Source organism: Silurus meridionalis, chromosome 29 (assembly GCF_014805685.1).
Source record: "Silurus meridionalis isolate SWU-2019-XX chromosome 29, ASM1480568v1, whole genome shotgun sequence".
Classification (NCBI taxonomy): Eukaryota; Metazoa; Chordata; class Actinopteri; order Siluriformes; family Siluridae; genus Silurus; species Silurus meridionalis.
In genome coordinates, this window is record NC_060912.1 from 2,448,004 (window position 1) to 2,472,600 (window position 24,597).

Genomic DNA, 24,597 nt, shown 5'->3' on the forward strand with positions numbered 1-24,597 from the left:
TGCCATCTGCCAGGGCCCCCAAAGGCCCTTAAAGACCTTGTATATAATAAATAAATAAATAAATAAATAAATAAATAAATAATTAACTAACTAACTAACTAATTAATTAATTAAAAAAAATGGAGCCATGAACTTGCGTCCAAAAACTGGCAGGGATGAAGGCTTGGCTGTAAAAACATAATTACCCCAAAAATTAATCTAAATGAAGGCAGAAATGGTCGAGACAACCATCTCCATCGGAGTGTGCCACGATCTTCTCCATTCTCCAGGCTTGTTATGTTACACTTCAGAGCAATCATTTCTCTTCAGGGAAAGCTTCACCAAAAATGTATTGTGGAGGCGGTGAAAATATTGCAGAATGTTCTGTTTTCTGGGAAAATAAACAAAAACTTATGCACTACTTGGAAAAGCCACCTAAGCATCAAATGGGTAATATTAAAGAAATAGGCAAACTTAGGGGGGCTCCAGGCCAAATAAATATCTTCTCCAATGCCGCCTTTTTTCATTTGCCAGAGCTGGAAAAACAATTATTGGGCTGATCAGGTTACCATGGCACCTATTAAACTCTGCAAACGTGCCCCGTGCTACAAATGCGGACAGCAATCAGAGCCGTTCCGTCGTTTCAGAGATAACGTTTTTGCTCCTAATTTCACAATGTTGCTTCTGGGTAGTGGGGACAGGAGCTGGGGGAATAGCAAATCAGTGTTTGGGTTCTGAATGCTTAAAACATGACGGCCAAATAGGAGCCAGGAAGCAGGGCTTGGCACATTGTATATTGTGAATTTCGGCCGCATTGGAGTAACACTGGAGGAAATGGACCTATGACTAAGCAATTAGATGATCACTAGGTCAGATAATGTGAAAATAATTCTCTGTGCACAACGTTCTGCCTGCCTCCTTGCCAAGCTGCCTCCAAGGGACATTTGAGAGCTACAACTGCAATGCCACGCACCTGCCATCCTCTACCACTGATCCCACCATCCTCTACCATTTCTCCACTGATCCCACCATCTTCCACCACATATTCCCACAGTACTCTACCACTACTCCACTGATCCCACCATCTTCTACCACAAATTCCACCATCTTTTTCCACTGCTCCCACCATCCCCTACCACGGCGCCACTGATCTCAGCATCTTTCTTCATTGCTTGATTGAGCCCACCATCCTCCACAATTGCTTTCCAAAAATCCTTTCCACTGCTCCTGCATCGTCCATCACAACTCCATTGATACCCCCTCCTTTTCACTACTCCCCATTCCTCTTATCACAACTTCATTTATACCCCATTCGTTTTCTCTGCTCCCCCATTCTCTACAACTCTTGATACCGCATCCTCTACCACAACTCCAATGATACCCCCATTCTTAAACACTGCAATGCTGACCCTTCAATCCTCTACCACTGATCCCACCAACCTCTACCACATGTGGACAACTCCACTGCTCCACCATCCTCTACAACTCAATTATTACCCCACCCTCTTTCACAAATCAATTACTACCCCATCCTCTACCACCACTCCATTGATACTTCATCCTTAACCACTGCTCCACTGATCCCTCAATCCTCTACCACTCCTCCCCTAATCCCACATCTCTCAGGGTACGAGGAAGGCATGCATCAAGGATGTTCTTTGTCCTGGCACAAAGGTCATTAAAAGAACTTCCACTTTATGTCCAAATACCAGAGTTGCTCGCAATCTTCAAACAATGTCTAAAGAAATACGTTGTTTTTCAAACTATTTTCCAATACATACGCACAAGTGAAACTTCCAGAATGCAATGCTCCAAGAATACACATCATCTTTGAATCAGGTCGATGCAACTCATTTCAGAAAAAGCAGTCACAGGAAAAACGCTGGCAGCAAGATTTAGTCTTCATACTGATTAAGCTTTGAACTGCGGCGCCGGTTATAACGGACTTACCCATTGAGCGAATCTGTGATGTTCCCTTTTGAACTGGGATAAGCCACAGGTCACTGGTTAATATGAGCTAAGCTTGGAGAAAAACTGATGACTACAGGAACACGTCATAATCCCTGGAGTCGAGATTAGCCTTGCTGGAAATGACAGACTTGGCAGGGTGTTGGCCAAATCAGGACGAGTGATTTCGAGGCGATCAAGAATGAATGAAGGGGAAGAGGGCGGGTGCCTGGGGGTTGGGGGCGTTCAGGGCGGGTGATAGACTTGCACGCAGTGTTTGTGTTGTATCTGTGTATATGTGATAACAGGGATCACAAATTTCAATAGCTAACATTATCAGAAGAAAGGAATCAGCGGATGTGCGCAATTTACTTCCTAAATCCTCTGATCCGAAGTCAAGGAAAGAAGACCGCAATCTGTATAGCCATGATCATATTGGTGTAGAACGAAAGAGAACAGTGAAAAAAACGACCTGATATGAGGGAACATGAGGTACTGTGTCACTGTCACATTGATTATTTTCCAAGAACAGCATTGCCTGAACTGTCTTGCAGTTTTTCTATTACTAATTGGACAATGAACACATTTTTTAATAAATATTATATTTTATCACTATATTGTCCAGCCATAGGTGGTTCTTTCCCAAACCGTTATCAAAGTTCTTACACAGTTGTAGCTCATCCATTGTTATTTGAAATTTTCCTCTTCACAATTAGGAGACCCTCCGGAATCTAGAAGAACATCCTTCCAGAAGAGTGGAGGTTATTATGCTAAATTATGACAGCACACTGAGACTAACTGTACTACTAATCGATGTTTAAAAAGCACATGCAAATTTTATGGTTGGTTGACCGGAAACTTTTAACAATACGATGTATGGTGAGATGGACACGCCGTGGTCTACCTGAATGCCGGATCCTGAATCCTGAAGATTGGATGGCCGTGAAAAATATATCGGAAACGGTGCCAGATGTTAACAGCAACAGCTTTATCATTGTAATAGTAGATGCTGCACAATCATACAATTGATTCAAGTATTTGCGCACATATTATTGCATGACTTCATCTCTGTGTATGATTTAAAGCAGAATTCTAGATCTAATGTCCGGAATATAAATCCCTGGTGGTCTAGTGGTTAGGATGCGGCGCTCTCACAAGCTGCAGCCCGGGTTTGATCCCCGGTCAGGGAACCAACCCCAGCCATTAGGGTTGCACGAGCCTTAGTGCTAGTCCCAAGCCCGGATAAATGGGGAGGGTTGCGATAGAAAGGGGATCCAGCGTAAAAACATGCGGCTAGTCCGCTGTTGGGACCTCTAATGGGAGAAGCCGAAAGAAAGAAAGAAATGTCCGGAATATAAAAATCTGAACAAATATTAATACAGGTAGTGTCCTGTATGTATAGGTAGGTAGGTAGGTAGATCTAGGTAGACCAGGCCATGTTTTGATTTACGATATTCATCAGTCATCGGTACGCATCTCCATTGTAAGTTGGGACTACCTGTACTTGTTTTTATAGATTTTTTTTTTTTATTATTACATTTGTCACTGAAAACATCCGTCACAATCATAATACTGGAAAATGACAATAAAATAAGTTGGCATTTGGCTGTGAGGTCTTAATGCCGTTTTGATGCTTCACAACAAGTTGTTATTAACCTCAGAAATCCTTAATACACTTAAACCTCTGAAAGATGTCATTCCTTTCATGCCGACTAGCCCTCCATTGAGGATCTTTACCTGACCTCAGCTCATCCGTTCTCCAGCGCCGTTAAAACCGCCCAAAAGAACGAGAGAATAAACTGGGAGGATGAGTGAGTGAGGAAGAGCAGCAACACGGCCAATTAAAACTAAAGGACTTGCTTTCTTCCTTCCAACCAGGATCCCCCCCATCCGGAGGAAGAAAAAGAAGGCGGGGAGGGAGGCTTAGGAAAGAACACAAATGGTTTGCTCGTGTCTTTTGTTTGAATCAAGCAGCACCGAATCAAAGCTCAATAAAAGGACAAAAGGGGTGCGATCCTTTTAACGCACTCGCTCAGCTCGGCCTCTCGCCAAAGTAATCCAATCACTTTCATAAAAAGCGCTCCACGGATGAAATGATTTCCTCGTTATAAAAGAAGGAGGGAACAAAAAGGAGAGAGAGAGAGAGAGAGAGAGAGAGAGAGCGCTTCCTAACAAAAACATACAACATGTGCATACAATATTTCAAAATTCTTGCCCTCGTCCTCAGGAGGACGTCTTTGTATGGAAATAAAAGGGGAGTCATGTGGTTTGTGAAAGATGATGAGAATTGTTTTGCTCTTTCTCTCTTTTTTGTGGGTCAACCCACACAGAGGTTAACTCAAAGACACTTGAATTGAATACAAAAATTTCAATGGTCACGTCCATTAGCTATGACGAGGAGGCCATCCAGGGGTGGGGGTGTGGGGTTGAGACATTGAGCAAAAACGAGCCTAATTGTATACAAAGGCTACGTTTGTAATGTATAAAATCTATAAACTACTTCAAACCATGTTCGCAAGGGTTCGAGCGTTTCTTGGCGTCCTCGAAACGTTATTAACAACCCCACACTCTAAGAGGTTTATCAAGGAGACGGGCTTTTAGTACCCCATCGTAAGTGTTTCAAATTTTTCCAAAAAGAATGCATCATTTCGATTTCACCGTCGAGTACGTTCAGATAAACGAATAGAACAATTCGGTAAGCGCTCTTAAAAGCCAATTGTGGGGAATTTTTTTTTTTTTTGCTTCGTTACGGCAGAGTGAAGAGAAAACTAGTTGTGACATCGCTTTTCTGCACCTGAATGTTCGGTTCTCAAGACTGTCATGCATATGACAGATTCGCATCCCCTAATTACAGCCACATTTTGTAATACTATGTGTCTTTTCCTTCACTGTCCTGTCCAGATTATCCCAAACCATCTCAACTGGCTTTAGATGGGGTGATTGCCGAGGCCAGGTCATCTGATGGAGAACTCAATCACTCTCCTTGTTGGAAACGAAAAAACTCTTGCATAACCTAGAGGTAAAGTTTGGGGTCAATTTCGCTGGAAAATGCTGTGGTAGCCATTGCTGGTTGAGTGTGACCTCAATTTCGATGAAGTCCCCACACCATCACACCCCCTCCACCATGCTTCAAAGTGGGAACCACACTTTTGGGAATTGTCTATTCACCCTCAGTATGTCTAACAAACAGTGGTTAAAAAAATGTTTAAATTGAAACTCATGAGAACAAAGGACAGTCTTCTGGGAAGATGCTCCACTAGATTTTGAAGGTAGCGGGGGGCTTGTGGAGATTTGTGCACATTCAGCCACTTAGCAAAGTCAGGTACTGGTAGGTGAGGTGGGGAGGCCTGGGGTACAGACAGCGTTCCAATACATCTCAAAGGTGTTTAATAGGGGCGCTATATAGCAGGCCACAATCATATCTTCATGGAGCTAGCTATGTCTCCAAGTTCAAGTGCAGGGAAAGTTTTATGCTATCGCATCCAAAGATGTACAATTGAACAATAGATATATACTTGTCTAAAAACATTGAGGGAACAGTTTGGGGAAAAAACACATATGGCTGGAATATGATATTGGCCACTACTTCTCTTTTATGGCTGCTACATGAGGTTTTGGAAACACTATTTAATTCACACTTCAAAGACATGCAAGAAGCTTCATGTTTTTGAGAAGTTCAGAATCTACTTTGTATTGCTGTCTGCTTATTGAACCGTGTCAGCGACCTGATGCAAGTTCTGGGAGTCACGGCTAGGACTCGTCACTGCTAATCTTTTCTCCCAGACTCCTGAAAAGGCTGTCTGAGACTGCAAAGCTTCGCAATCAAGCACCGAAGACACTTGCATGCACCTCAAAGATGCAGACAATCAATGCTTGCCCCATTATCACTCCTGCCACAATTTCGTTTTCTCCCTATTCTCTTTTTATTTTTTTTTGTCCAAGAACATTTTCAAAGCATTGCTGCACCCTAAATGACCTTTAAGACCTATCTATATTTTTGAGAACTTTAGGTTTTTTTTCCCCCCTCAGAAACCCATTCTGTAAAAAAAAAAAAAAAGTAATGGGCAGCTCTGCTGGTCAAGGCTGCAGAATTCCTCTCTGAGAATAGTAACAGATTCTGCCTTACTTGGACCATGTGATATCCAAAGATTTTTAACCTCTGACTACAGAATTCAAAGTGAATTCATTCCTTTTTACTTGAAGATGATAAGCAAAAATTATCAAACCAGGTTTGGGCTGGGGTCGGTGCTCTACAGCAGGCCATTTAAGATCTTCCAGTCCAACCCATGCAGACCATATCTTCATGCAGCTGGCTTTGTGCACAGGGGCATTGTTATGCTGGAACAGATTTGGGCCTCCTAGCTCAAGTGAAAAGAAAACTAGTGCCCCCGCATCCATGGACATTCTATACTCTAACTTTGTGGGAGCAGTTTGGGGAAGAATCACATATGGCTGGAAAAGTCAGGTGTCCCAACACTTTTGGGAAGACCACACTATATGATAGTGGGTCGTGTATTCCGAGAAAGGAATGCTTTATACTTGTCATGTGTACTTAGTAGCAAGTGAAATACTTTCTTCGCATACCCAGGCGAAGTTAGGAAGCTGGGGTCAGAGCGCAGGGTCAGCCATGTTAAAACCCTCCCATGTAGCACAGAGGGTTAAGAGCCTTGCTCAAGTGCCCCAAAGCATGCCAGTGCAGGATCAGCCATGTTGCAGCTCCCCTGGAGCACAGAGAATTAAGGGCGTTGCTCAAGGCCTGTAAAGTGTGCCAGCTTGGCGATACCGGGGTAGAACCCCTGACCTTTTGATCACTAACCCAGAGCCTAAACCAGAGCTACCACCTCCCCAAAAACTAATACTTAGGGTTTAGGTGGGTGTGTTTGCGGGTGGTGTGAAAGAAAGCGCCCGAAACTGGTAGCAGCATGGCACAGCTGGCACAAGAGGGTGGCAGGCATCTGGCAGTTGGATGTGGAGAGAGTTTCTGGAGCAAAACAGCTGTCCCCTCTGGGTGATGCTCACGATATCATATTCCACCTGGCAAGCGACGGCAGGTGTCTTTTGGAATACTTTCTTGAACAGCAGACTTCCAAACCAATCCGTTGTACGTCAGATACTCATTTTAAAGCAGACAATCACAGGATCGAACTAGAATGGCAAATTTATTTCATAAAGAGACTTGAGTAGAAGAGAAGTAGATAAGAAGTGGCCTTGAGAGCCAGTTCCCCCGAACGGCAATTCCAATGCTGGCTGTACGCCACTCAGCCAACCCTCAGGCCTGTTCTTTTGGAAATGAACCACCTCTCAGACTTGTACAGAGCACTCAGGTGGGGGTGGGGATTGGGGGGAGCACAACGTCGTCGACCAATCTTTCTTTCAATTCTCTTCACATCTCAGGGCATTTATAAGCTTGTAAGACGTACACACACACACACACACACACACACACACACACACACACACAGGAAGCATGTCTATGAATCAGACAGCGTGTGTGGCTTTGAAGGCTGACTCCGCAACACTCTGCTTGGCCCATCAAAGGACCCTGACTGCTTCAAGGTCATCCCCTGATTTACTGCTACGGCGATATGAAATGGCTCCATATTGCAAGCTGACACTGAAGAAGTAGTGTGTCTGTGGAAGGTGTGTGTGGTGCGTGTGTGCTCGACTTGTGAGCTTCGTCCCTGTCATGATGGAGCATCATTACTTCTGCTTGCATCACCAAAATGCCTGTCACCAAAATGGCAGATGCAGCGACTGTTTATTCCTTTTTTTTTCTTACATCCTGTAAAGCTACACTGCAAACCAGCATCCCGCTACACCAGGAAAACCTAAACTCTATTATAGGGTCAATCACAAGTGTTTCCCAATGCCCAATCCAGGATCACTACTGTTCCTAATGACCAATCAATGATTTGCCAGTGTTTCCTAATAGCCAATCGCTGATCACCACTGTTTTCCAAAGCTTAATCACTTATCACCAGCATTTCCAAGCAACCAATCAAGGATCAATTCTCTTCCCAATGACCAATAAATTATCGTCAGTGTTTTCCAACAACTAATCACTAAACACTACTGTTTCTTAGCAACCAATCACTGTTTCCATAGGACCATTCACTGATCATCACTGTTCCCAATGAGCAAAGTATGGACACACAGACAGACAGACAGACAGACAGACAGACAGACAGACAGACAGACAGACAGACAGACAGACTCACAATCAGGCATAACCCTTAACACACACTTGCCATTTAATAATTAAAAACAATTTGTTTCTCTCATCCTTCTCAAGGTTTTCTCTTCACTGGGCTCTTCTTAATTCTCTGTAGAAAAGTCTTCCTGTCATGGGCTCTCTCAGGATGGCTACCAAGAGTCAGTCAGGCATGGGAAAATAAAGTGGATAATAAATAAATAAATGGGCAAAAAAAAAAAAAAGTAATTGGAAATTAGCGGCGTCACCCCGATGCAGCAGGGCATGGCCGGCGTTAACTAGGCCTGTCTGAAAGCGAGGGCGGCGGCTGGAGGACGAGTTAAAGAGTAATTGATTTTGTTTCCAATAACTCACGGACACAACGAGCTAATAATGCAGGGAGGGATGAAGTTCCACGAAGTGTAGCTCGTAAGAAGGGCAGAAGCTGGCTGACTGTTCTTAGCTTGAGGATGAAGAAAAATATTGAGTTACTTCTTTGAGGTTGCCACTGAGATCAAAAGAAACTTTTTTTTTTTCACTTTAGACCTGACGGTGGACCATATGGACAACTTTTTGTGGAGACCTCACCATCTTTAAAATCCCATTCTGCCCCTTTTTACTGTTTTTATAACCTCCACTCTTCTGGGAAGAGGTTCCACCTGATCGTAGAGTGAGATTTGGGTTCATTCAGCCAGTTAGTAAACCGGGTACTGATTTTGGTGTGCTGAGTGGTAAATGAGCAGTGTTGCATCACGCAACTGTGCACGACGTTACTAAGGATCTTTGGATAAAACGAGTGAGAAAACAGCATCTCAAGAGAAAGAGATGTGTATCTGTGAAAGTGGCCAAATAAAGCATCCAATTCCTTCCTTAATTCCACAGCCAGTGAGCTCACTACATCGTTGAACAGGGTTGAGGGCAGAGCTCTATAGCAGGCCACTCAAGACCTTCCACTCCAAACCATATCTTCATGGTCAAAGTGCTGGAACAGGGTTGGTTCTCCTAGTTAGAGTGAAGGGAATATTTCATGCTACTGTATCCAAAGACATCTTTGACAACCACGTACGGCTGGAAAAGTCTGGTATACCAAAACTTTTATCCATATTTGTATCTATGAAGCTCACTGGGTGGCAAGGGCCATGATGGCTTACTTGCTGTTTCCGTAGCAGTTTTGTTAGGGGGTCGAGATGCTAGCCCAACGTCCACCCTCCTGCTTTCACAGCAGGAATTGGGACCATCCATGGGGGAGTACTTTATCCCCATTCCCACAACTGGGCACCCATGGGGGGGTTAAGGGCCTTGCTCAAAGAAACAAGGAGTGGCAGGCGGGTATGGCCAGGACTCGAACCCATAGGCTTCTACCTCCCTCTTTATCCATTTAGGATAATTAAATAAAAACCCATGTAAATACTGGTTTGTAACTGAATATTGTCTCAAAAAGGACTTTATGGATTATGATGAATTATTCCTACTATAAAAAAATTCAGTAGTTTTGTGTGAATGTGTGTTTGCATGTGTGTGTGTGTGTGTCGACCTTCATGCACGGTCACCCCACAGTTGTCGCACTGGATGATCTCGTCCGTGTCCTCGCTGTTGTCGCCAAGACAGACGCAGCAGATCAGGATGTGCTCCATCGGCTGCGAGTTCCACAAATGAGCTCGCTCCACCAAAGAGTCCTGGGAACAAAGTACGGATTTTACTCATGAACGTTTCAGACCATTTCGGCACAATAACCAACCTTGCCACTAGGTACACGATACTGACAAATTTTTGGGGACACCTGGTATGTGCTTTTTGAGCATCACATTCCACATTTAGTCCCAAATTGCTCTTATTTTTCTTTCCACTCTTCCAGGAAGATGTTCCTCCAGATTTTGCTTGTGGACATTTGTGTTCATAAGCCACAAGGGTGTTAGTAAAGACAGATACTTATATAGCTGAGCAGGTGAGGAGGCCTGGGGTGCAAACAGTGTTCCAATTCATGCCAAAGATGTTCAGTAGGGTTGGGATCAGAGCTCTATAGCAGGCCACTCAAGATCTTCCTCTTTAAACAATATCTTTAATAGAGCTCACTTTGTGCACAGAGGCATTGCTGGAGCAGGTTTGGGTTTCCAAGTTTAAGTGAGTGCGATATTTTATTATTCCACATCCAAAGACAATTCTGTGCCTTCAGCTTTTTCGTAACAGTTCGGGGAACCACCACATTGGGCAGGAAGGGTTGGGTGTCCGCAAACCTTTGGAAATATAGTGTATGTGCGGATTACTACACTAACCAGTCCTAATCCAATGCTGATTCACATGACTACCGCTGTTGGACAATGGAGGAAGGATTTATCGAGTAATGCAAGTGGTATAATACGTAAGAGAGAAGTAGACCTCTCGAAGTGGCCTCCAGTGGAGATTGTTAGCGACGCTGTATTTTTGGTGGGCATCTTCAGGACTGTGCGAGAGCAGTAGCATTTACGCCACAGCAAAAAAGCCAAACGGATGCTCATTTGCACATAGACCATTCCCCCACCACAAGAGAATTCAGAGAGTCACCAAGTTTGGGTGTTTGGCCCCCCCTAAGTCGCTTCTTGCAAATGTAATACTTGTTCACAAACGTAGAGATCTGAAAGCTCATTTATCTGATACATATTCATGAGTAAAATCCTGCTCACTTCCCCTCCTTTACGCCGATACTGGATAAGCATCCCAGTCAGACTCGAATCCTGAACCTCTGTACTGAAACACCAGACTGATCTCGGAATAGACAGGGGGAGAACTTGGGATGGGGGAAAAACTAGTGGCAGTGACTGTAATTTCCCCAGAGAAACAGATAAATAGATGGATTTGTCGGTTTTATATACCGACTCCAAAATTTCTGTTATCAGACAGACCTTATGCTCTTTTGAAAAGTTCAATCAGATACTATGAAAAACCTCGGATCATTTGATCTGACTGTACGGTTGGTTCAGAACTCCTGTATTTCTGGCCTTTCGAAACTGGGAACCGAAAACAAACTTTGGACGCAAACTAACCAACAAGAAATAAAACGTCTCTAGAGATGGTGTGAATCACTCAGCTCCTGAATTATGCCACATGCACTATATGGACATCTGACTTTTCCAGCTATATATGGTTGAAGTAGGAGATGCAAACTTGTTCCAGCATAACCTTGTGCACAAATCCAGCTCCCTGTAGGTGGAAGATCTCCTGAAATAGAGGTCTTGCAACTGAATAAGCACAAATACCACAAGTCCACTATCTAGCCAATATAATGTAAGTTTCTCTGAAGGTTTAAAAAGGTTACAGTCCTGCTCAGCTTTTATTTCAGCGATCCTTCAATAAAGGAACAGATGTGACGGATCATCTCTCACCTCATTTCCCTTCCCTTGAGATGTGCTGTGGCTGTCGTTGGTCTCCTCCTCGTCAAAAGCGCCGCTGTTCTTACTCGCTTTCTTCTTCGCTTTTTTAGCTGCCGCTTCGCTGTCGCTGCTGCTGCTGCTCTCGGCATCATCGTCCTCGTTGTCCTTGTTGTTATCGTCATCGTTCGTGTCATCGTCTTCGTCGTCGTCTTCATCGTCCTCTTCGGCGCTGCCTTCGTCACCTTCCTCGTCCTCGCTCCCGTCTTTCTCCTTCCCGCCTGCTTTGTTCTTCTTCTTCACTGATGTGGGCCTCCAGTCGTTATCGTCCTCGCTGTCATAATCGTCCATCTCGTTCAGCTGCTCCATCGTTGTGAAGTCCAACATAGGCCGGTTTCTCCGGAGGTTCCACTTTTTAGGGCTTTCCTCGACCACACTGCTCTCGTTCGGCTCGGTGTCCGAGGTCTTGTCAACTTTCTTGCGATTTTTCAACAACGGCTCTTTTTTGCTGCTTTCCTCAGAGGAAGGCTGGTCCATGGCTTTCTCTTCTTCTTGCCCATCTTCTTTAAGCTCTTTGGTCTCTTCATCATCGATGGCCTCTTCGTCAGGAGACGGGACAGCGTCCGAGTCGCTCTCCACGCCTCCGGTGCTGTCTTTGGAGCCTTCATCGTCGCTGCCGTTGCCTGTGCCCTCTGACCCTGACAAACACAAAAGAACAGAGAACTTGAAGATTTATAAAAAGCATCACTGTTCTTGTTTTTTTTTTTTACTAAGCTGAGAAGCCTACGCAAGAAGATATATATATCGTTGAAATGACAATACATGACTCTTGATTGGTAAATGCTAGCCATTCTCGATCAAAATCTCAGGAAAAAGGAGATGCAGTTTACCCGAGGCGTCTGCGTCTCCCACTTCGAAATCGCTGTCGTCCGAGCTGTCGTAGTCCAGGACATCTAAAAGGGAGGCAGCCAGGGGCTTTACCTGCCTGCGCTTTGAGGCCCGATCCATTGGGGACTGAGTGAGCGATAGCTGGGGAAAAGGAAGAGGAAGAGTTCTCAGATCAGGAACAAATACGATCATGTATATTCATGTATTTATTTACATTTAACTCATTCATAGTTTCAATCCCAGCCACTCCTGGGCATTCAGTCCCAAAGGAGCATGGCCCTTACTCCCATGCTCAGGAGCGGCTGGGATTTAAACTCATGAGCTTCTAATCCATAATTCAGTGCCTCAACCACCTCCCATTATGATTAGTGCAAAACTTTTGGTCAAACAGGTCTATAATCCATGCATGTATCATATGCATCAATGTGCTGCATTCATTGGCAATTACTTCTGGGATTAGTCATGCATATGTAAATACATATGCATATGCGTGTATATAAACAGTGTGTGTGTGTGTGTGTGTGTGTGTGTGTATATATATATATATATATATATATAGAGAGAGAGAGAGAGAGAGAGAGAGAGAGAGAGAGAGAATAAAAAAAATACATGCATAATTATGATGATGAATGACTGATTGTACAGCTACTTGACATCAAATCGAATAAAACTAAATTGAAGACATTTAAAAAATAATAACAATAATAATAATACTAATAATACTAATAATAACAACAACAACAACTGAATGGCGCGTGCCCCAAGAATGAACAGCATCTCTATACACTCGCATTAGCCCCAGTGCCAGTTAGCAACAGCTAGCATTAGCATCCTGGAAGCCTGTAAGAATTTAAAAAAAGCGCACGTAGTCTCTTCTTTCTCGGGCTATCTGTTAAATGAAATACGTTTCTTAAGAATGAAATAATACTTAAAATAAGCTCGCGAGACACGAAGCAGAAAGACGTCACCTACTTTATCTTGTAGCTTGGACAATAGCAGGCTACAATGAACACTTTTTTTTTTTCTCAATGATGCGTTCGACGTGATAAAATTCGTGCTTACGTAGTACGCAAAAGGCGGGGCTTCTTCAGCCCTCTTCCAACGCCTGGCTTTGCGATACGTGCTTACGTTTGGGAGAGTGGGCGGGACTTAGAAAAACTGGGAATGACACCGGGACTCTTTAGTAGAGCGCAGAGTGAGGAGGATTTTGAAACCATAGCAACGCTGAATAATTATCAGATTTTGATTATGGGATATATATATATATATATATATATATATATATATATATATATATATATATATATATATACACACACACACACACACACACACACACACACACACACACACACTATATTGGCAAAAGTATGTAAACATGGTATGTGCTTTTTGAGCATCGCTTTCAACATTCAGTCCCAATTTGCTCTTCTATTTCCATCTGGGAAGATATTCCACAAAATTTCGGAGTGCGCTTGTGGACATTTGTGTTCATCAGCCTCAAGGCTGTTAGTAATTTCCTGTACTGATGTAGGCGAGAAGGTCAAGTCAAGTCAAGTCAAGTTTATTTGTATAGCGATTTTCACAACAGACATTGTCTCAAAGCAGCTTTACAGAAATCAACAGTCAAGGTGAATGGTGTGCATTTATCTCTGATGAGCAAGCCATGGCGACTGTGGCAAGGAAAAACTCCCTTAGATGTAATGAGGAAAAAACCTTGAGAGGAACCAGACTCAAAAGTGGAACCCATCCTCATTTGGGTGACATCAAGAGTTTGATCATAAATCTTTCAACAGTACAGAACACTGGAGAGTGAGAACTAACATGAGCACTGGAGTATAAGATTATAAGTAAATGTTCTTTCAACAGTCTTTGGTATAAAAGTAGGAGCTACTGAGCTCAACATTTGTGATCATCACAGATCCAGCATCAGCCTCTCCATGCCAGAGCCTTTAAACACTTCAGGAAGTCCAATGTCAAACTCCACACATGCAGTGGGATCCAACTGGCAATTGGAAGGTGAGGAGAACTGGGGTGCAATCAGCATTTCAATTCATTTCAAAGATGTTCAGTAAGGTTGAGAACAGAGCTCTATAGCAGGAGATCTTCATCTCCAAACCATGTTCTTCATGGAGCAAGTAAACGCAAAATTTGATTATTCAGCATCTGAAGACATCCAGCGTTTTGGTACCAGTTTAAAGAAGAACCACAAATGGCCAGATGTCAGATGTCCCAAGACTTCTGTCAAGAAAGTGTATTTTTCTACATCACCTTTTGCATAAATAATTTGCAAAGACGTGTCAGGAGGTTGAGACGGCTGCAGGCACAGGGGTGATGTTGATAAGAAAATTGGCAAAAATGCAAGACAAAATCAGGGACAAAAAAAAAAAAATCAATCCAAACAAAAACCTGAAAATTATTGAGGAAACCAGGAAACAAAATGATCAAACCGAATTGAGTGTTACTTCACGATAATTCCCCGGCTGTGACCGTGACCATTTTGGTGAGTTATGGTAGGCGTAAGTCCATTCCATTGGTGGCCATGTTTGTGAAGGGCAGCAAATTCTGGGATACGGCTCATTCACAGTGTCGGTGTTCCGATTTTTGGCTCCTGCTTTGCCACTTGAAAACCTACTCCTCATCCGAACAAGTTTCTCCATCGTTCCATTCTTGCAAGGATAACAGTCGGAAAGTTGAGGTTTTTTTGAAGTCTATGGTTTTGCATATCAGGGCAGAATGAAACTCCTTGAAAGTCCTTGAAACAGATGTGACTATTATATGTATAATAGTAATTTAATATGCACGTTATTGTGTTTAATTATTCTAATGACACCATCCCCCGCCTGGTCCGTGGAAAAATTGTCTGGTCTATAGTGCAAAAAAAAGTTTGGGATCGCCGCACTATGGCATCCCACCTCTCTGAGCACCAAAAACGCTCCGATTTTTACCTTCATGGTGTGTGTGTTCTGCCCAACATGGCAGCAAGGCCATAACATGCCATTTTCATCAGTTCGAGAAAAAAAAAAAATATCCACACAAACACTACTGTAATCGAATTCAGCGAATTAAAGCAAATGTCGGAACCGAACGCGGTCGACGAAACGTGCGCGATAACAACAAATATTAGGCTTGATTGGAGGAAATGACTGCTTTGGCTCGTGTTCAGAGCCAGGTTTTTGTTGTCCTCCGATGACTTTGGCAGTTTCGGCGGAAAACAGGAGACGATTAAAATAAATGAGGCTAGATTGATCCTGATACACAGCAGGAGAAAGACTGATGGGGGAGGCAGGCGAAAGGGATGATTACGACCGTCCTTGGCCGATGACAAATGGCGCCGCATTGTGCTCGAAAACGGGCCGTTTTTTATCCACACGCATCGAAACACTTTCGGGGATATCGCCGTGGCCATCGACGGCGTCAACGCAGTCGACTCGTCTTCGCCGCGTGGAGTTCTTGCTGTACACGATGTCGGCTGGGTGTGAAACGAGGGAGGCTTTTTACACCGACCAAAGTCAGCGTGAATAACTAGGTACTAGTTCTTAGTTGTTTGGGATGTGAATGTAACCAGGGAGATCACACAGGTGGTCACACCTACTGATGATCGAGAAATCAAGGGTATTTGATTTGCAGTGCACTTTCATTCCATCCATCCATCCTTTCTTTCTTTCTTCCTTCCTTCCTCCTTCCTTCCTCCCATCAATCCTTAATAATTCCATCTTTCCTACTCCTTGTCTTCCTTCCTTCCTTCCTTCCTTCCTTCCTTCATTCCTTTATTCATTCCTATCTTGTTTTTACCTTCCTTCCTTCCTTCCTTCCTTCCTTCCTTCCTTCCTTCCTTCCTTCCTTCCTTCCTTCCTTCCTTCTTCCTTCCTTCCTTCCCTGTCTTCCTTCCTTCCTTCCTTGTCTTCCTTGTCTTCCTTTCTAGTCTTCCTTCCTTTTTTCTTGTCTTCCTTCCTTCCTTCCTTGTCTGTCTTTCTTCGCTCCTTCCTTCCTTCCTTTCTTGTCTTCCTTCCTTTCTTCCTTCCTTGTCTTCCTTCCTTCCTTCCTTCCTTCCTCCTTCCTTCCTCCTTCCTTCCTTGCCTTCCTTTCTTGTCTTCCTTCCTTGTCTTCCTTCCTTCCTTCCTTCCTTCCTCCTTCCTTCCTCCTTCCTTCCTTGCCTTCCTTTCTTGTCTTCCTTCCTTCCTTGTCTCCCTTCCTTCCTTCCTTCCTTCCTTCCTTCCCTCCTTCCTTCCTTGCCTTCCTTCCTTGTCTTCCTTCCTACCTTGTCTTCCTTCCTTCTTCCTTGTCTGTCTTTCTTCGCTCCTTCCTTCCTTCCTTTCTTGTCTTCCTTCCTTCCTTTCTTCCTTCCTTCCTTCCTTCCTTCCTTCCTTCCTCCTTCCTTCCTCCTTCCTTCCTTGCCTTCCTTTCTTGTCTTCCTTCCTTCCTTGTCTCCCTTCCTTCCTTCCTTCCCTCCTTCCTTCCTTGCCTTCCTTCCTTGTCTTCCTTCCTACCTTGTCTTCCTTCCTTCCTTCCTTCCTTCCTTCCTTAACCAGGCATTTCCTATGGTTTATGCATGTCATGAACCGAAATTCATCTGGTAGTGAAGACAAGTATTTTTCTGGTTTGTTCATATCCCACTCTAGTTAGTGTGGTTTTATAAGATGAATAAGATATAATAAGACCTTCTCGTGGATATCTGGCAAGACATGGTATGATGATTGACATGATGAGTAGGCGGAGTTTGTACATGAGCGTCACCGAAAGAGCAAAAATAGCCCTAAAACCCCGATCTCAGCGAATGCCGGGAGGTCTTGGTGTTCGCAGCGATGCATTCGAGATCGTGAAAAACAGTCTTGCCGCTGAGATCTGTCAGCTCGATGAGCCGGAAGACAGAAGCAATTACATTAAGAACAAGAATAACACACGGTTTAGGAAATCAAAACATTACTATAAAGATGCGGTGTGCCACGGCAGCTGTACGAACCTCATTTGAGGAGGAATAATTGTGCAGGGCGTTATTTATGAAGCCCGGAGTGGCACGTAATGGAACGCTTGCATTGATCGACCGCCTTCTCCGCCACCAACTCTACCGGCACCACCTTAATATTTTGCATTTAAATGAAAATATTCGTCTATTCACATGGCGTTAATCATACGACACCATGTCGGGCCCTGTTTATCTTCACCCAGGCTTCCACCGCCTTCCCGCATGCAAAACCACAAGGGTGAAATTGAGTGAATTCGATAACGTGGGCACTCGCCGGGTAGGTGGGAAGATGTTATCTTTCTTGCCTTCCTCGGTAATTGCTATTTTTTTCTTTATTTCTTTTTTTTTTTTTGATAGGATTATTTGCACCTCGGGTCCGAATGATTCGGGCAGATGAACAGCCGGGTTTGAACTGAAACATGACTAATCCAGGAAGTGCTGGAAAATCGGCTAGTGTTGATTAGGATTACAATCTACACCGTTTTTGTTTTTCACACAAACACTGTGGTATTGAAATGATTAGTTTTTGCTCATTTGACAATGCTTGAAGTCAAATCGGAGAAAAGATGAAAATCAGAATTCATCCACGCGCAAAAAAAACAAAAAAAAAAAAACATCGCAAAACACAATCTATAGTTTTCTAATCCTTGAAAAATCCCTCAAGAGTTTAAATTTTTTTTCTTAGTTACAGCCAACTGAAATATAGAGTATCAAACTTACGTACAGTCACTTTCACATTCGAAATTGCACTACTTTTCATGCAAACTCACTTCTGTATACAATATTTATTTTATTCTAGATTGTGTACATACTTCACGTCTGTATATATGTTTGCACAGTTACTTTCACTTGTACGTTCTAAATCGCACTGCCTCGCATGCAAAGCCGCTTTCTGTATACGGTATTTATTCAATTTATTATAGTTTATTTAGAAACTGTGTACACATTCCGTATCTCTGTATATGTTTGCACCTGACACCAAAACAAATTCCTAGTACTGTAAAGTGCTCTTTGCTGAACTCTTTGCTGTACCTGGCATTAAAACTTTTTTCTGATTCTAATCTAGTGTTCATTTTTAACCCCCAGATTATAATCTCAAACATTTCTACCAATTGTAATCTTAATTAAAAGTCTTTTGGTAATGCTCAGGTGAAGTGAATGCAATATATGTAAATCATTTTAGCATAAAGTGCATAAGAAAAAGATCTCTCTCTCTCTCTCTCTCTCTCTCTCTCTCTCTCTATCTATCTATCTATCTATCTATCTATCTATCTATCTATCTATCTATCTATCTATCTATCTATCTATCTATCTATCTATCTATCTATCTATCTATCTATCTATCTATCAGTTTGGACACCACTGTGGAGATCTGGTGTGAACCGTGGAAGGTACTTGAAATGCTTTGAAAAGAAGCCTTCTAGGACACATTCCAAAAGTGGCAGGAACCCTGGGAGTGCTGCATTGCTGTGCAAGGGGACTATTTTAAAGGTGACACATGCATGTTCCTTTAGTTTCTATACAACAAACTTGGAGAAACTCAAAAACACACAAGAATTGGACAGTGAATGTAACAGTAAATGGACAGATGAATCTAAATTTGACATTTTTGGTTCTAACAGAAGAACTTCTGTAAGACAGAGGACAGAAGAGAAGATGTTAACAGACTGCCTCACCCCCACAGTCAAAAATGAAGCTGGAAGCTAAAGGATTGGAGTTGTTTTGGAGCAGGGAAGGTTGGAGACTCATTCCGGGTGAAAGGAACCAACAAGGCAACCATTCCATTCCTCAGCACTATGCGATTCTGTCTGGACTGCGGCTCACTCGAATCATACGCCTAGAGATCTGGAGTGTTATCTATCATGGAATGGCCTGCCTAGCCACCACACCTAACTCTGATTGAACTGCTCTGGGATGAACTGGATCACAAGATTTAAATGTTGAAGTTCTAAAGAGCACCTATGGCAAGTTTTACAAGAGGCATTGCAAAGTATCTCTGCTATATATTTGGAGAAAAGAGCTGTCCGGGTGCTGAAAGCGTGTCAAGCTGTCAAGCATTTTAATATTGCATTGCAGTTTTGCTGCGTCTGTGTGCATGATTGTGCAATGGAATACACGATGGCCGAGAAGTGCAAAACACATTAAATTACTAACTAAAAAACTAATTAACAAATTAGAAAACACTAACAAATCCGAAAACAAAATAACAAAAAAAAAAAAAAATTCCAAAAACAACATAACAAATCCAAAAACAAAACAATAAATCCAAAAACAAAATAACAAAAAAAAAATAATTTCCAAAAACAAAATAACAAATCCGAAAACACAACTACAATTCAGATAAACCGGAGAAGGTAGGAATAGCTTGTGAATGGAACACTTACCGATCATTGGACGAGACACCTGTCATTCAAGATATGTAGGAAGTATGAAATCTTATAACTTTGTTTTCTGTACATGTGTAAAGTTTTCCTTTTACCTTAAACTATTTTTTCTTTCGATTAGTGCACCTTTATATATAATAAAACAACAGAAGTAAACATTTTCAAGCAAAGAGAAACTGTTGTACTTTCTGTATATCTTGAATTACAGGTGTCTCGTCCAATGATCGGTAAGTATTCCATTCATAAACTATACCTACTTTTTCCAGTTTATCTGAATTGTCTTGTTTTCGAATTTGTTAGTGTTTGCGGATTTGTTATTTAGTTTTCGGATTTGTTATTGTGTTTTGCACTTTCCGGCCACGGTAAAAATGTGAATCTGCGAGATTCATCCGACTGTTCAAACAGGTGCACTTCAAAAACGAACGCTCGAACTGGATCTCTTTAAGGGAACTTGACTTTTTTTTCTAAACGATTGGTCAATCACAAGATGTACAAGAAAAAAAAAGGAATCTAAACTCAAATTCAAAGAAGCAACACAGTGAATCAAATTCAAAGAATAGCTGGCTGAAACGGGCAAGAGAGGCGGATGATTAAAGTCGAATATCTCCCTACAGCGGAAATATCAGGAGAAAGCGTCTTAGACCTCACTGTGGAGGCGCAACCTCACTTTCATCTCTACATGCCGGCAGAGGATAGGGGACACGGGTACCTACATTATTAACCTCGACGGCCTCCGAGATGTGAAGAATAATTTAGGATAGTATGTTTCAGTCGGAATTTCCTGCATGCATATCAATTTGGTATCTTAGTCAGAAAGAGAGCCTTCAAGCGACGGAACAGGAATGAGGACGACGCTAATACCTGTAATGATTAGATAATATACTAGTACCCATAATAAGATCACTTTATGCACAAAAGTATTTCCAACATTTTCCAGTGTGGTTCTTCCCCATACTGTTCCCATTGGTGGTATAAAAGGTGGTATAAAAATGTTTCGAGACTAATAGTGCTAACTCGTGCTGTTCTGACCGTTTGCTTTAGTTAGCAAGTGAGAACAAAGAGCAAACGTGAAATTCTGCCAGAAACTGGGCAAATCTGCCAGAGAGACGTTTGATACGACATACGTTTGACATACAGCCATGCTGCAACAAATCGTTCGAGGTGTTTCGAGCGGCATACGCCCTTCAAGAGCGGAAGAACATCGCTGGGAGAGGACGAGAGATCAGGAAGATCTTCAAAGAGGTCAACCCCCTAAAATGTTCGGCTGTTCGTCAACTTGCGCATTATGATCATTGGCGAATAACCCACTTGATCTCACTTCCACACCCATCCTACTCACCAAATGTGGCTCCTGCAGACTTTGCCCTCTTCCTTAAGATGAAGATCCAGTTCAAAGGACTTTGTTTTCACAGAAGGTGCGCCTCCAAAAGAAGACTTCCAGGACACATTCCAGAAGAATGCTGGGAGCGTAAATGTAGATAAATTAAGTATTTTTACCACCTCATATTAACTATTTACACAGATATACTGTAGGCTTGTGTACGCACAACCCGACTCTGAATACCCAGAACTTTTCTTCGCATGGGGACTAAATGTGGAACGGGATGTTCAAACAGTACTTACCAATCTTATGATCAGGGGTCCACAAGCTTCCGGCTATATAGTACATTTTTGCCCAGATATAATACATGCTGGTCTGGAGAATTAATTGAAGCATGCGAACAACCCAATTCTGAATACCCAAAACTTTCCTTTGCGTAAACATTGATGTCATGCCGGTAGCATGCGACCTCCGAGTGAAATCAACCAGACGTCTAAAACTCGTATATCAGGTCACCTTTGCTCCTTTAAGCGTTTAATGTTTCAATTGGGTGCAGAATTGGAAAAGCCTCCAAAAGAAAAATGCAGATAGCACATGTCTGACAACTCACACTTTTTTTTTTATTTCCAGAAGAAAAAAAAAAAAATTAGATAGATATGCAGGGCTATTTATAAAAGTTTGGTCTGCTCTCTCCTTGGTGCAGGAGACAGAGGCTCCATTTCCCTGATGGATCGGCTGTCATAATGTGACACCGCGGTACCTCTTTTAGTTTATAGACGTCTCAGCTCACGCCTCTGTCATTTTTCTTTCTTATCGTTCTCCTGCTCCTCTCAGCTCGCAGACATAAACACAAACAGCCGAACGGAGTTGAGCAGCATTATGTTATTGCTCAGATTTTCAACTTTTAACAGCGGCGTACGTGTGTGTGTGTGTGTGTGTGTGTGTGTGTGTGTGTCCTTAAGGTCTGCCTAAGCGATGCACTGATTCTTCATGGTCACCGTCTGCTGGTATGTGTTAAAGTTTATCTCTGTATGTGGCTAGGTTTTCTGAAAGAGTGTGTCTGTGTGGGTTGTGTGTGCGTACGAAAGTGTGTGTGTGTGTGTGTGTGGGAGGTGCCGTGAGACCTGGTGGACATTGTCTTCTTGGTAAATCTGGTACCTCCTGCAGGCCTGAATGTGAGTGTGGGCTTATCAGCGGCGACCAGAGCCTCCCTGCACTCGCAGGCACCTCTATTGCCAGAGAGCAAAATAAATTGCACCCATGCCGTTAATAAGAATAAGAAATATGGAGTGTGTGTGTGTGAGAGAGAGAGAGAGAGAGAGAGAGAGAGAGAGAGAGAGAGAGAGAGAGAGAGAGAGAGAGGGAAAGAAAGAAGCCAGGGAGGTGATGGTCTTGGGGAATAAAACTCCCGAGCAAAACATAACAGGAAATCTTGTATGTCAGCAAGCAATGCTGCGAATCCCGACAAACCCTGACACGTTTTTTTGTTGTTGTTTTTTTTAAAACAACACGATCATGATCTGTTCTCCATCACAAACCCAGACCTCGTTCTCCAAACCTTCTCCTCCCAACCTCCCTCCCTTTCCTTTCCTTTCCTTCCACCTGATATTTATTTCTCGCACATTACACTGGAAGTGTCATGGGTGCATATTGAGTTTTGCTGCACCAGTGTGACTGTATCTATGGCAGGTAATTACATATTGAATGTTCCTTTTGTTCAATCGCGTCCCGGAGGGCGGAAATCCATCTCGTGCTGCGCGATCATGTCGAAGAATTTCATGCTTTTTTTTCACGCTTCTGCCTACAAATTCCATCAATACTAAAGCCGGAGTCATGGGATAATTCGACGTCCTGCGTAGTCAAAAATCTATTGCATACACCAGATCGCCAAAAGTTTGCGGACACTCGAAAATAAGTTTCCTGTGTGATTTCTTTTTTAACATCCCGTTCCACATTAAGTCTCAGTTTGCCCCTATAATAACCTCTAATCCTTTGGAAAGAGGTTTCACTAGATTTTATGAAGAGATTTGTGCTCAGTGTTATTAAATTCCCAAAGGAGTTCAATACAGTTGAATCAGAGTTTTATAGCAGGCCACTCGAGATGTTCCACTCAATCCGATGTAAAATATCGTCTGGCTTTGTGCACAGGGGTATTGTCATGCTTTTGAACATTTTTGGGTCTCTTAGTTAATCTGAAGGAATGATTTCCTGCTACCACATCCAAAGACATCCCGATGGTTTGCGAGAAGTTGGACCAGAGAGTGAAAGAAAAGCCACTAACAAGCACTCAACTCCTCAAGACTGTTGGAAAACCGTTCCAAGTGACTACATAAGGCTGACTGAAAGAAGTCCAAGAATGTCTATACAAAAGTTGGCTACTTTGAAGACTCGAAAAAAAATTAAGAAAAATCACATTAGGAGATGGTTTTGACTGGTTCGTTAGTTGAGGTGAGGAGGCCTGGGGTGCAAACAGCGTTCTAAATCATCTTGTTCAATAGGGTTGAGGTCATGGTAACTTATATAAACTATATCTTCTGGCTGGAACTCAATTTGTTCTCCCAGTTCAACTGAATGGAAGATTTCGGCATCCAAATACGCTTGTCAGTATAATGTGTATAATGTTATAATATGACCTTGATGACAGAAGAAGAGAAACACAAAGCTTTAAGGACATGCTGTTAATATCCAAAAGTTAAAACTCACCTCCTTGGTCAATCATTCTGGATCTGTATGCTGATTGGCTCATCTGGAGAATATTTTAAATTTATTTTTTTAATAGTGCAAAAGTGGATTTTTTATTCAAGTGGATTTTTCAATGATAACTGATAAGACGTTTAAATGTAAAGCTTCTGTGTAAAATATGTGAAGGCTGGCAGGTGTTTTTTTTCCCAAACCATAAAAAGGAAAAATCCCATTTCAGTTACCATCACTACCTGCCAGCAGAGACTAAGCATCCCTCCTGAAGTCAACTGAGTGTGTGAGTGCGTGTGTGTGTGTGTGTGTGTGTGTGTGTGTGTGTGTGTGTGTGTCTGTGTGGTTATTGTTCTCAGCATTAGAACACCCTGCCTGAGGCTGTGGGATTAGGCTCACTAATGCTGCCACTTGGCTGTGCCGAAGCGTTGCAGCCTAGCGGGCACGAGCTGAATCAGCCTCATATAAGAGCTTTTTAGTCTGTCAGAGGTTCAACCCTGTGGTTTACGACTTGCACGCTCCACACTTTGTCTATTCTTATTGACCTTAGCGTGCAAGATATTTTCCTTGTTTTTTTCTCCCGTTCATTGCTTTGCTTTGTTCCAGATCGAAAGAAAAGCTTTCTTTTTTTTTGCAATTACGCTTTCTACGAAGCCTAGATTCCTTATTTGTTCATTTTGACTGTGCTGTAAAATTGATAACGGTTCATTGTATACGCTCTAGTAATGCCGAAAGCTAAATGAGCTTGAATAATGCACTCGAAATAAGTCTTCGATGACGTCAAATCGTATTCTCTTGCATAAACTATCAGACTAAGTCGCGGAGCTGTCCAGGTCCTGAATAAATACATAAAAAAACGATGCCTACTCATTAATCAAAAGTTGTGT

At 42.6% G+C, this 24,597-nt stretch overlaps 1 protein-coding gene across 4 annotated transcripts in view; it reads right to left on the bottom strand.

Moving 5' to 3' along the window:
* phf14 (PHD finger protein 14) overlaps positions 1–13,422 on the bottom strand; it is a 75,688-nt gene extending 62,266 nt beyond the window's left edge. For 3 of the 4 annotated variants that reach the window (XM_046843776.1, XM_046843777.1, XM_046843774.1), the window contains exons 1-4: positions 13,321–13,422; positions 12,351–12,489; positions 11,476–12,158; positions 9,651–9,792 (exon numbers count right to left, since the gene is read on the bottom strand). In XM_046843776.1, coding sequence (XP_046699732.1) covers positions 9,651–9,792; positions 11,476–12,158; positions 12,351–12,468 — 943 coding nt within the window. In that variant the 5' untranslated portion in view covers positions 12,469–12,489; positions 13,321–13,422. Of the gene's footprint in view, positions 1–9,650; positions 9,793–11,475; positions 12,159–12,350; positions 12,490–13,276; positions 13,296–13,320 lie in introns of those variants that run through there. The other variant, XM_046843775.1, reaches the window with a different exon arrangement.
* Between the last annotated feature and the right edge of the window lie 11,175 nt (positions 13,423–24,597).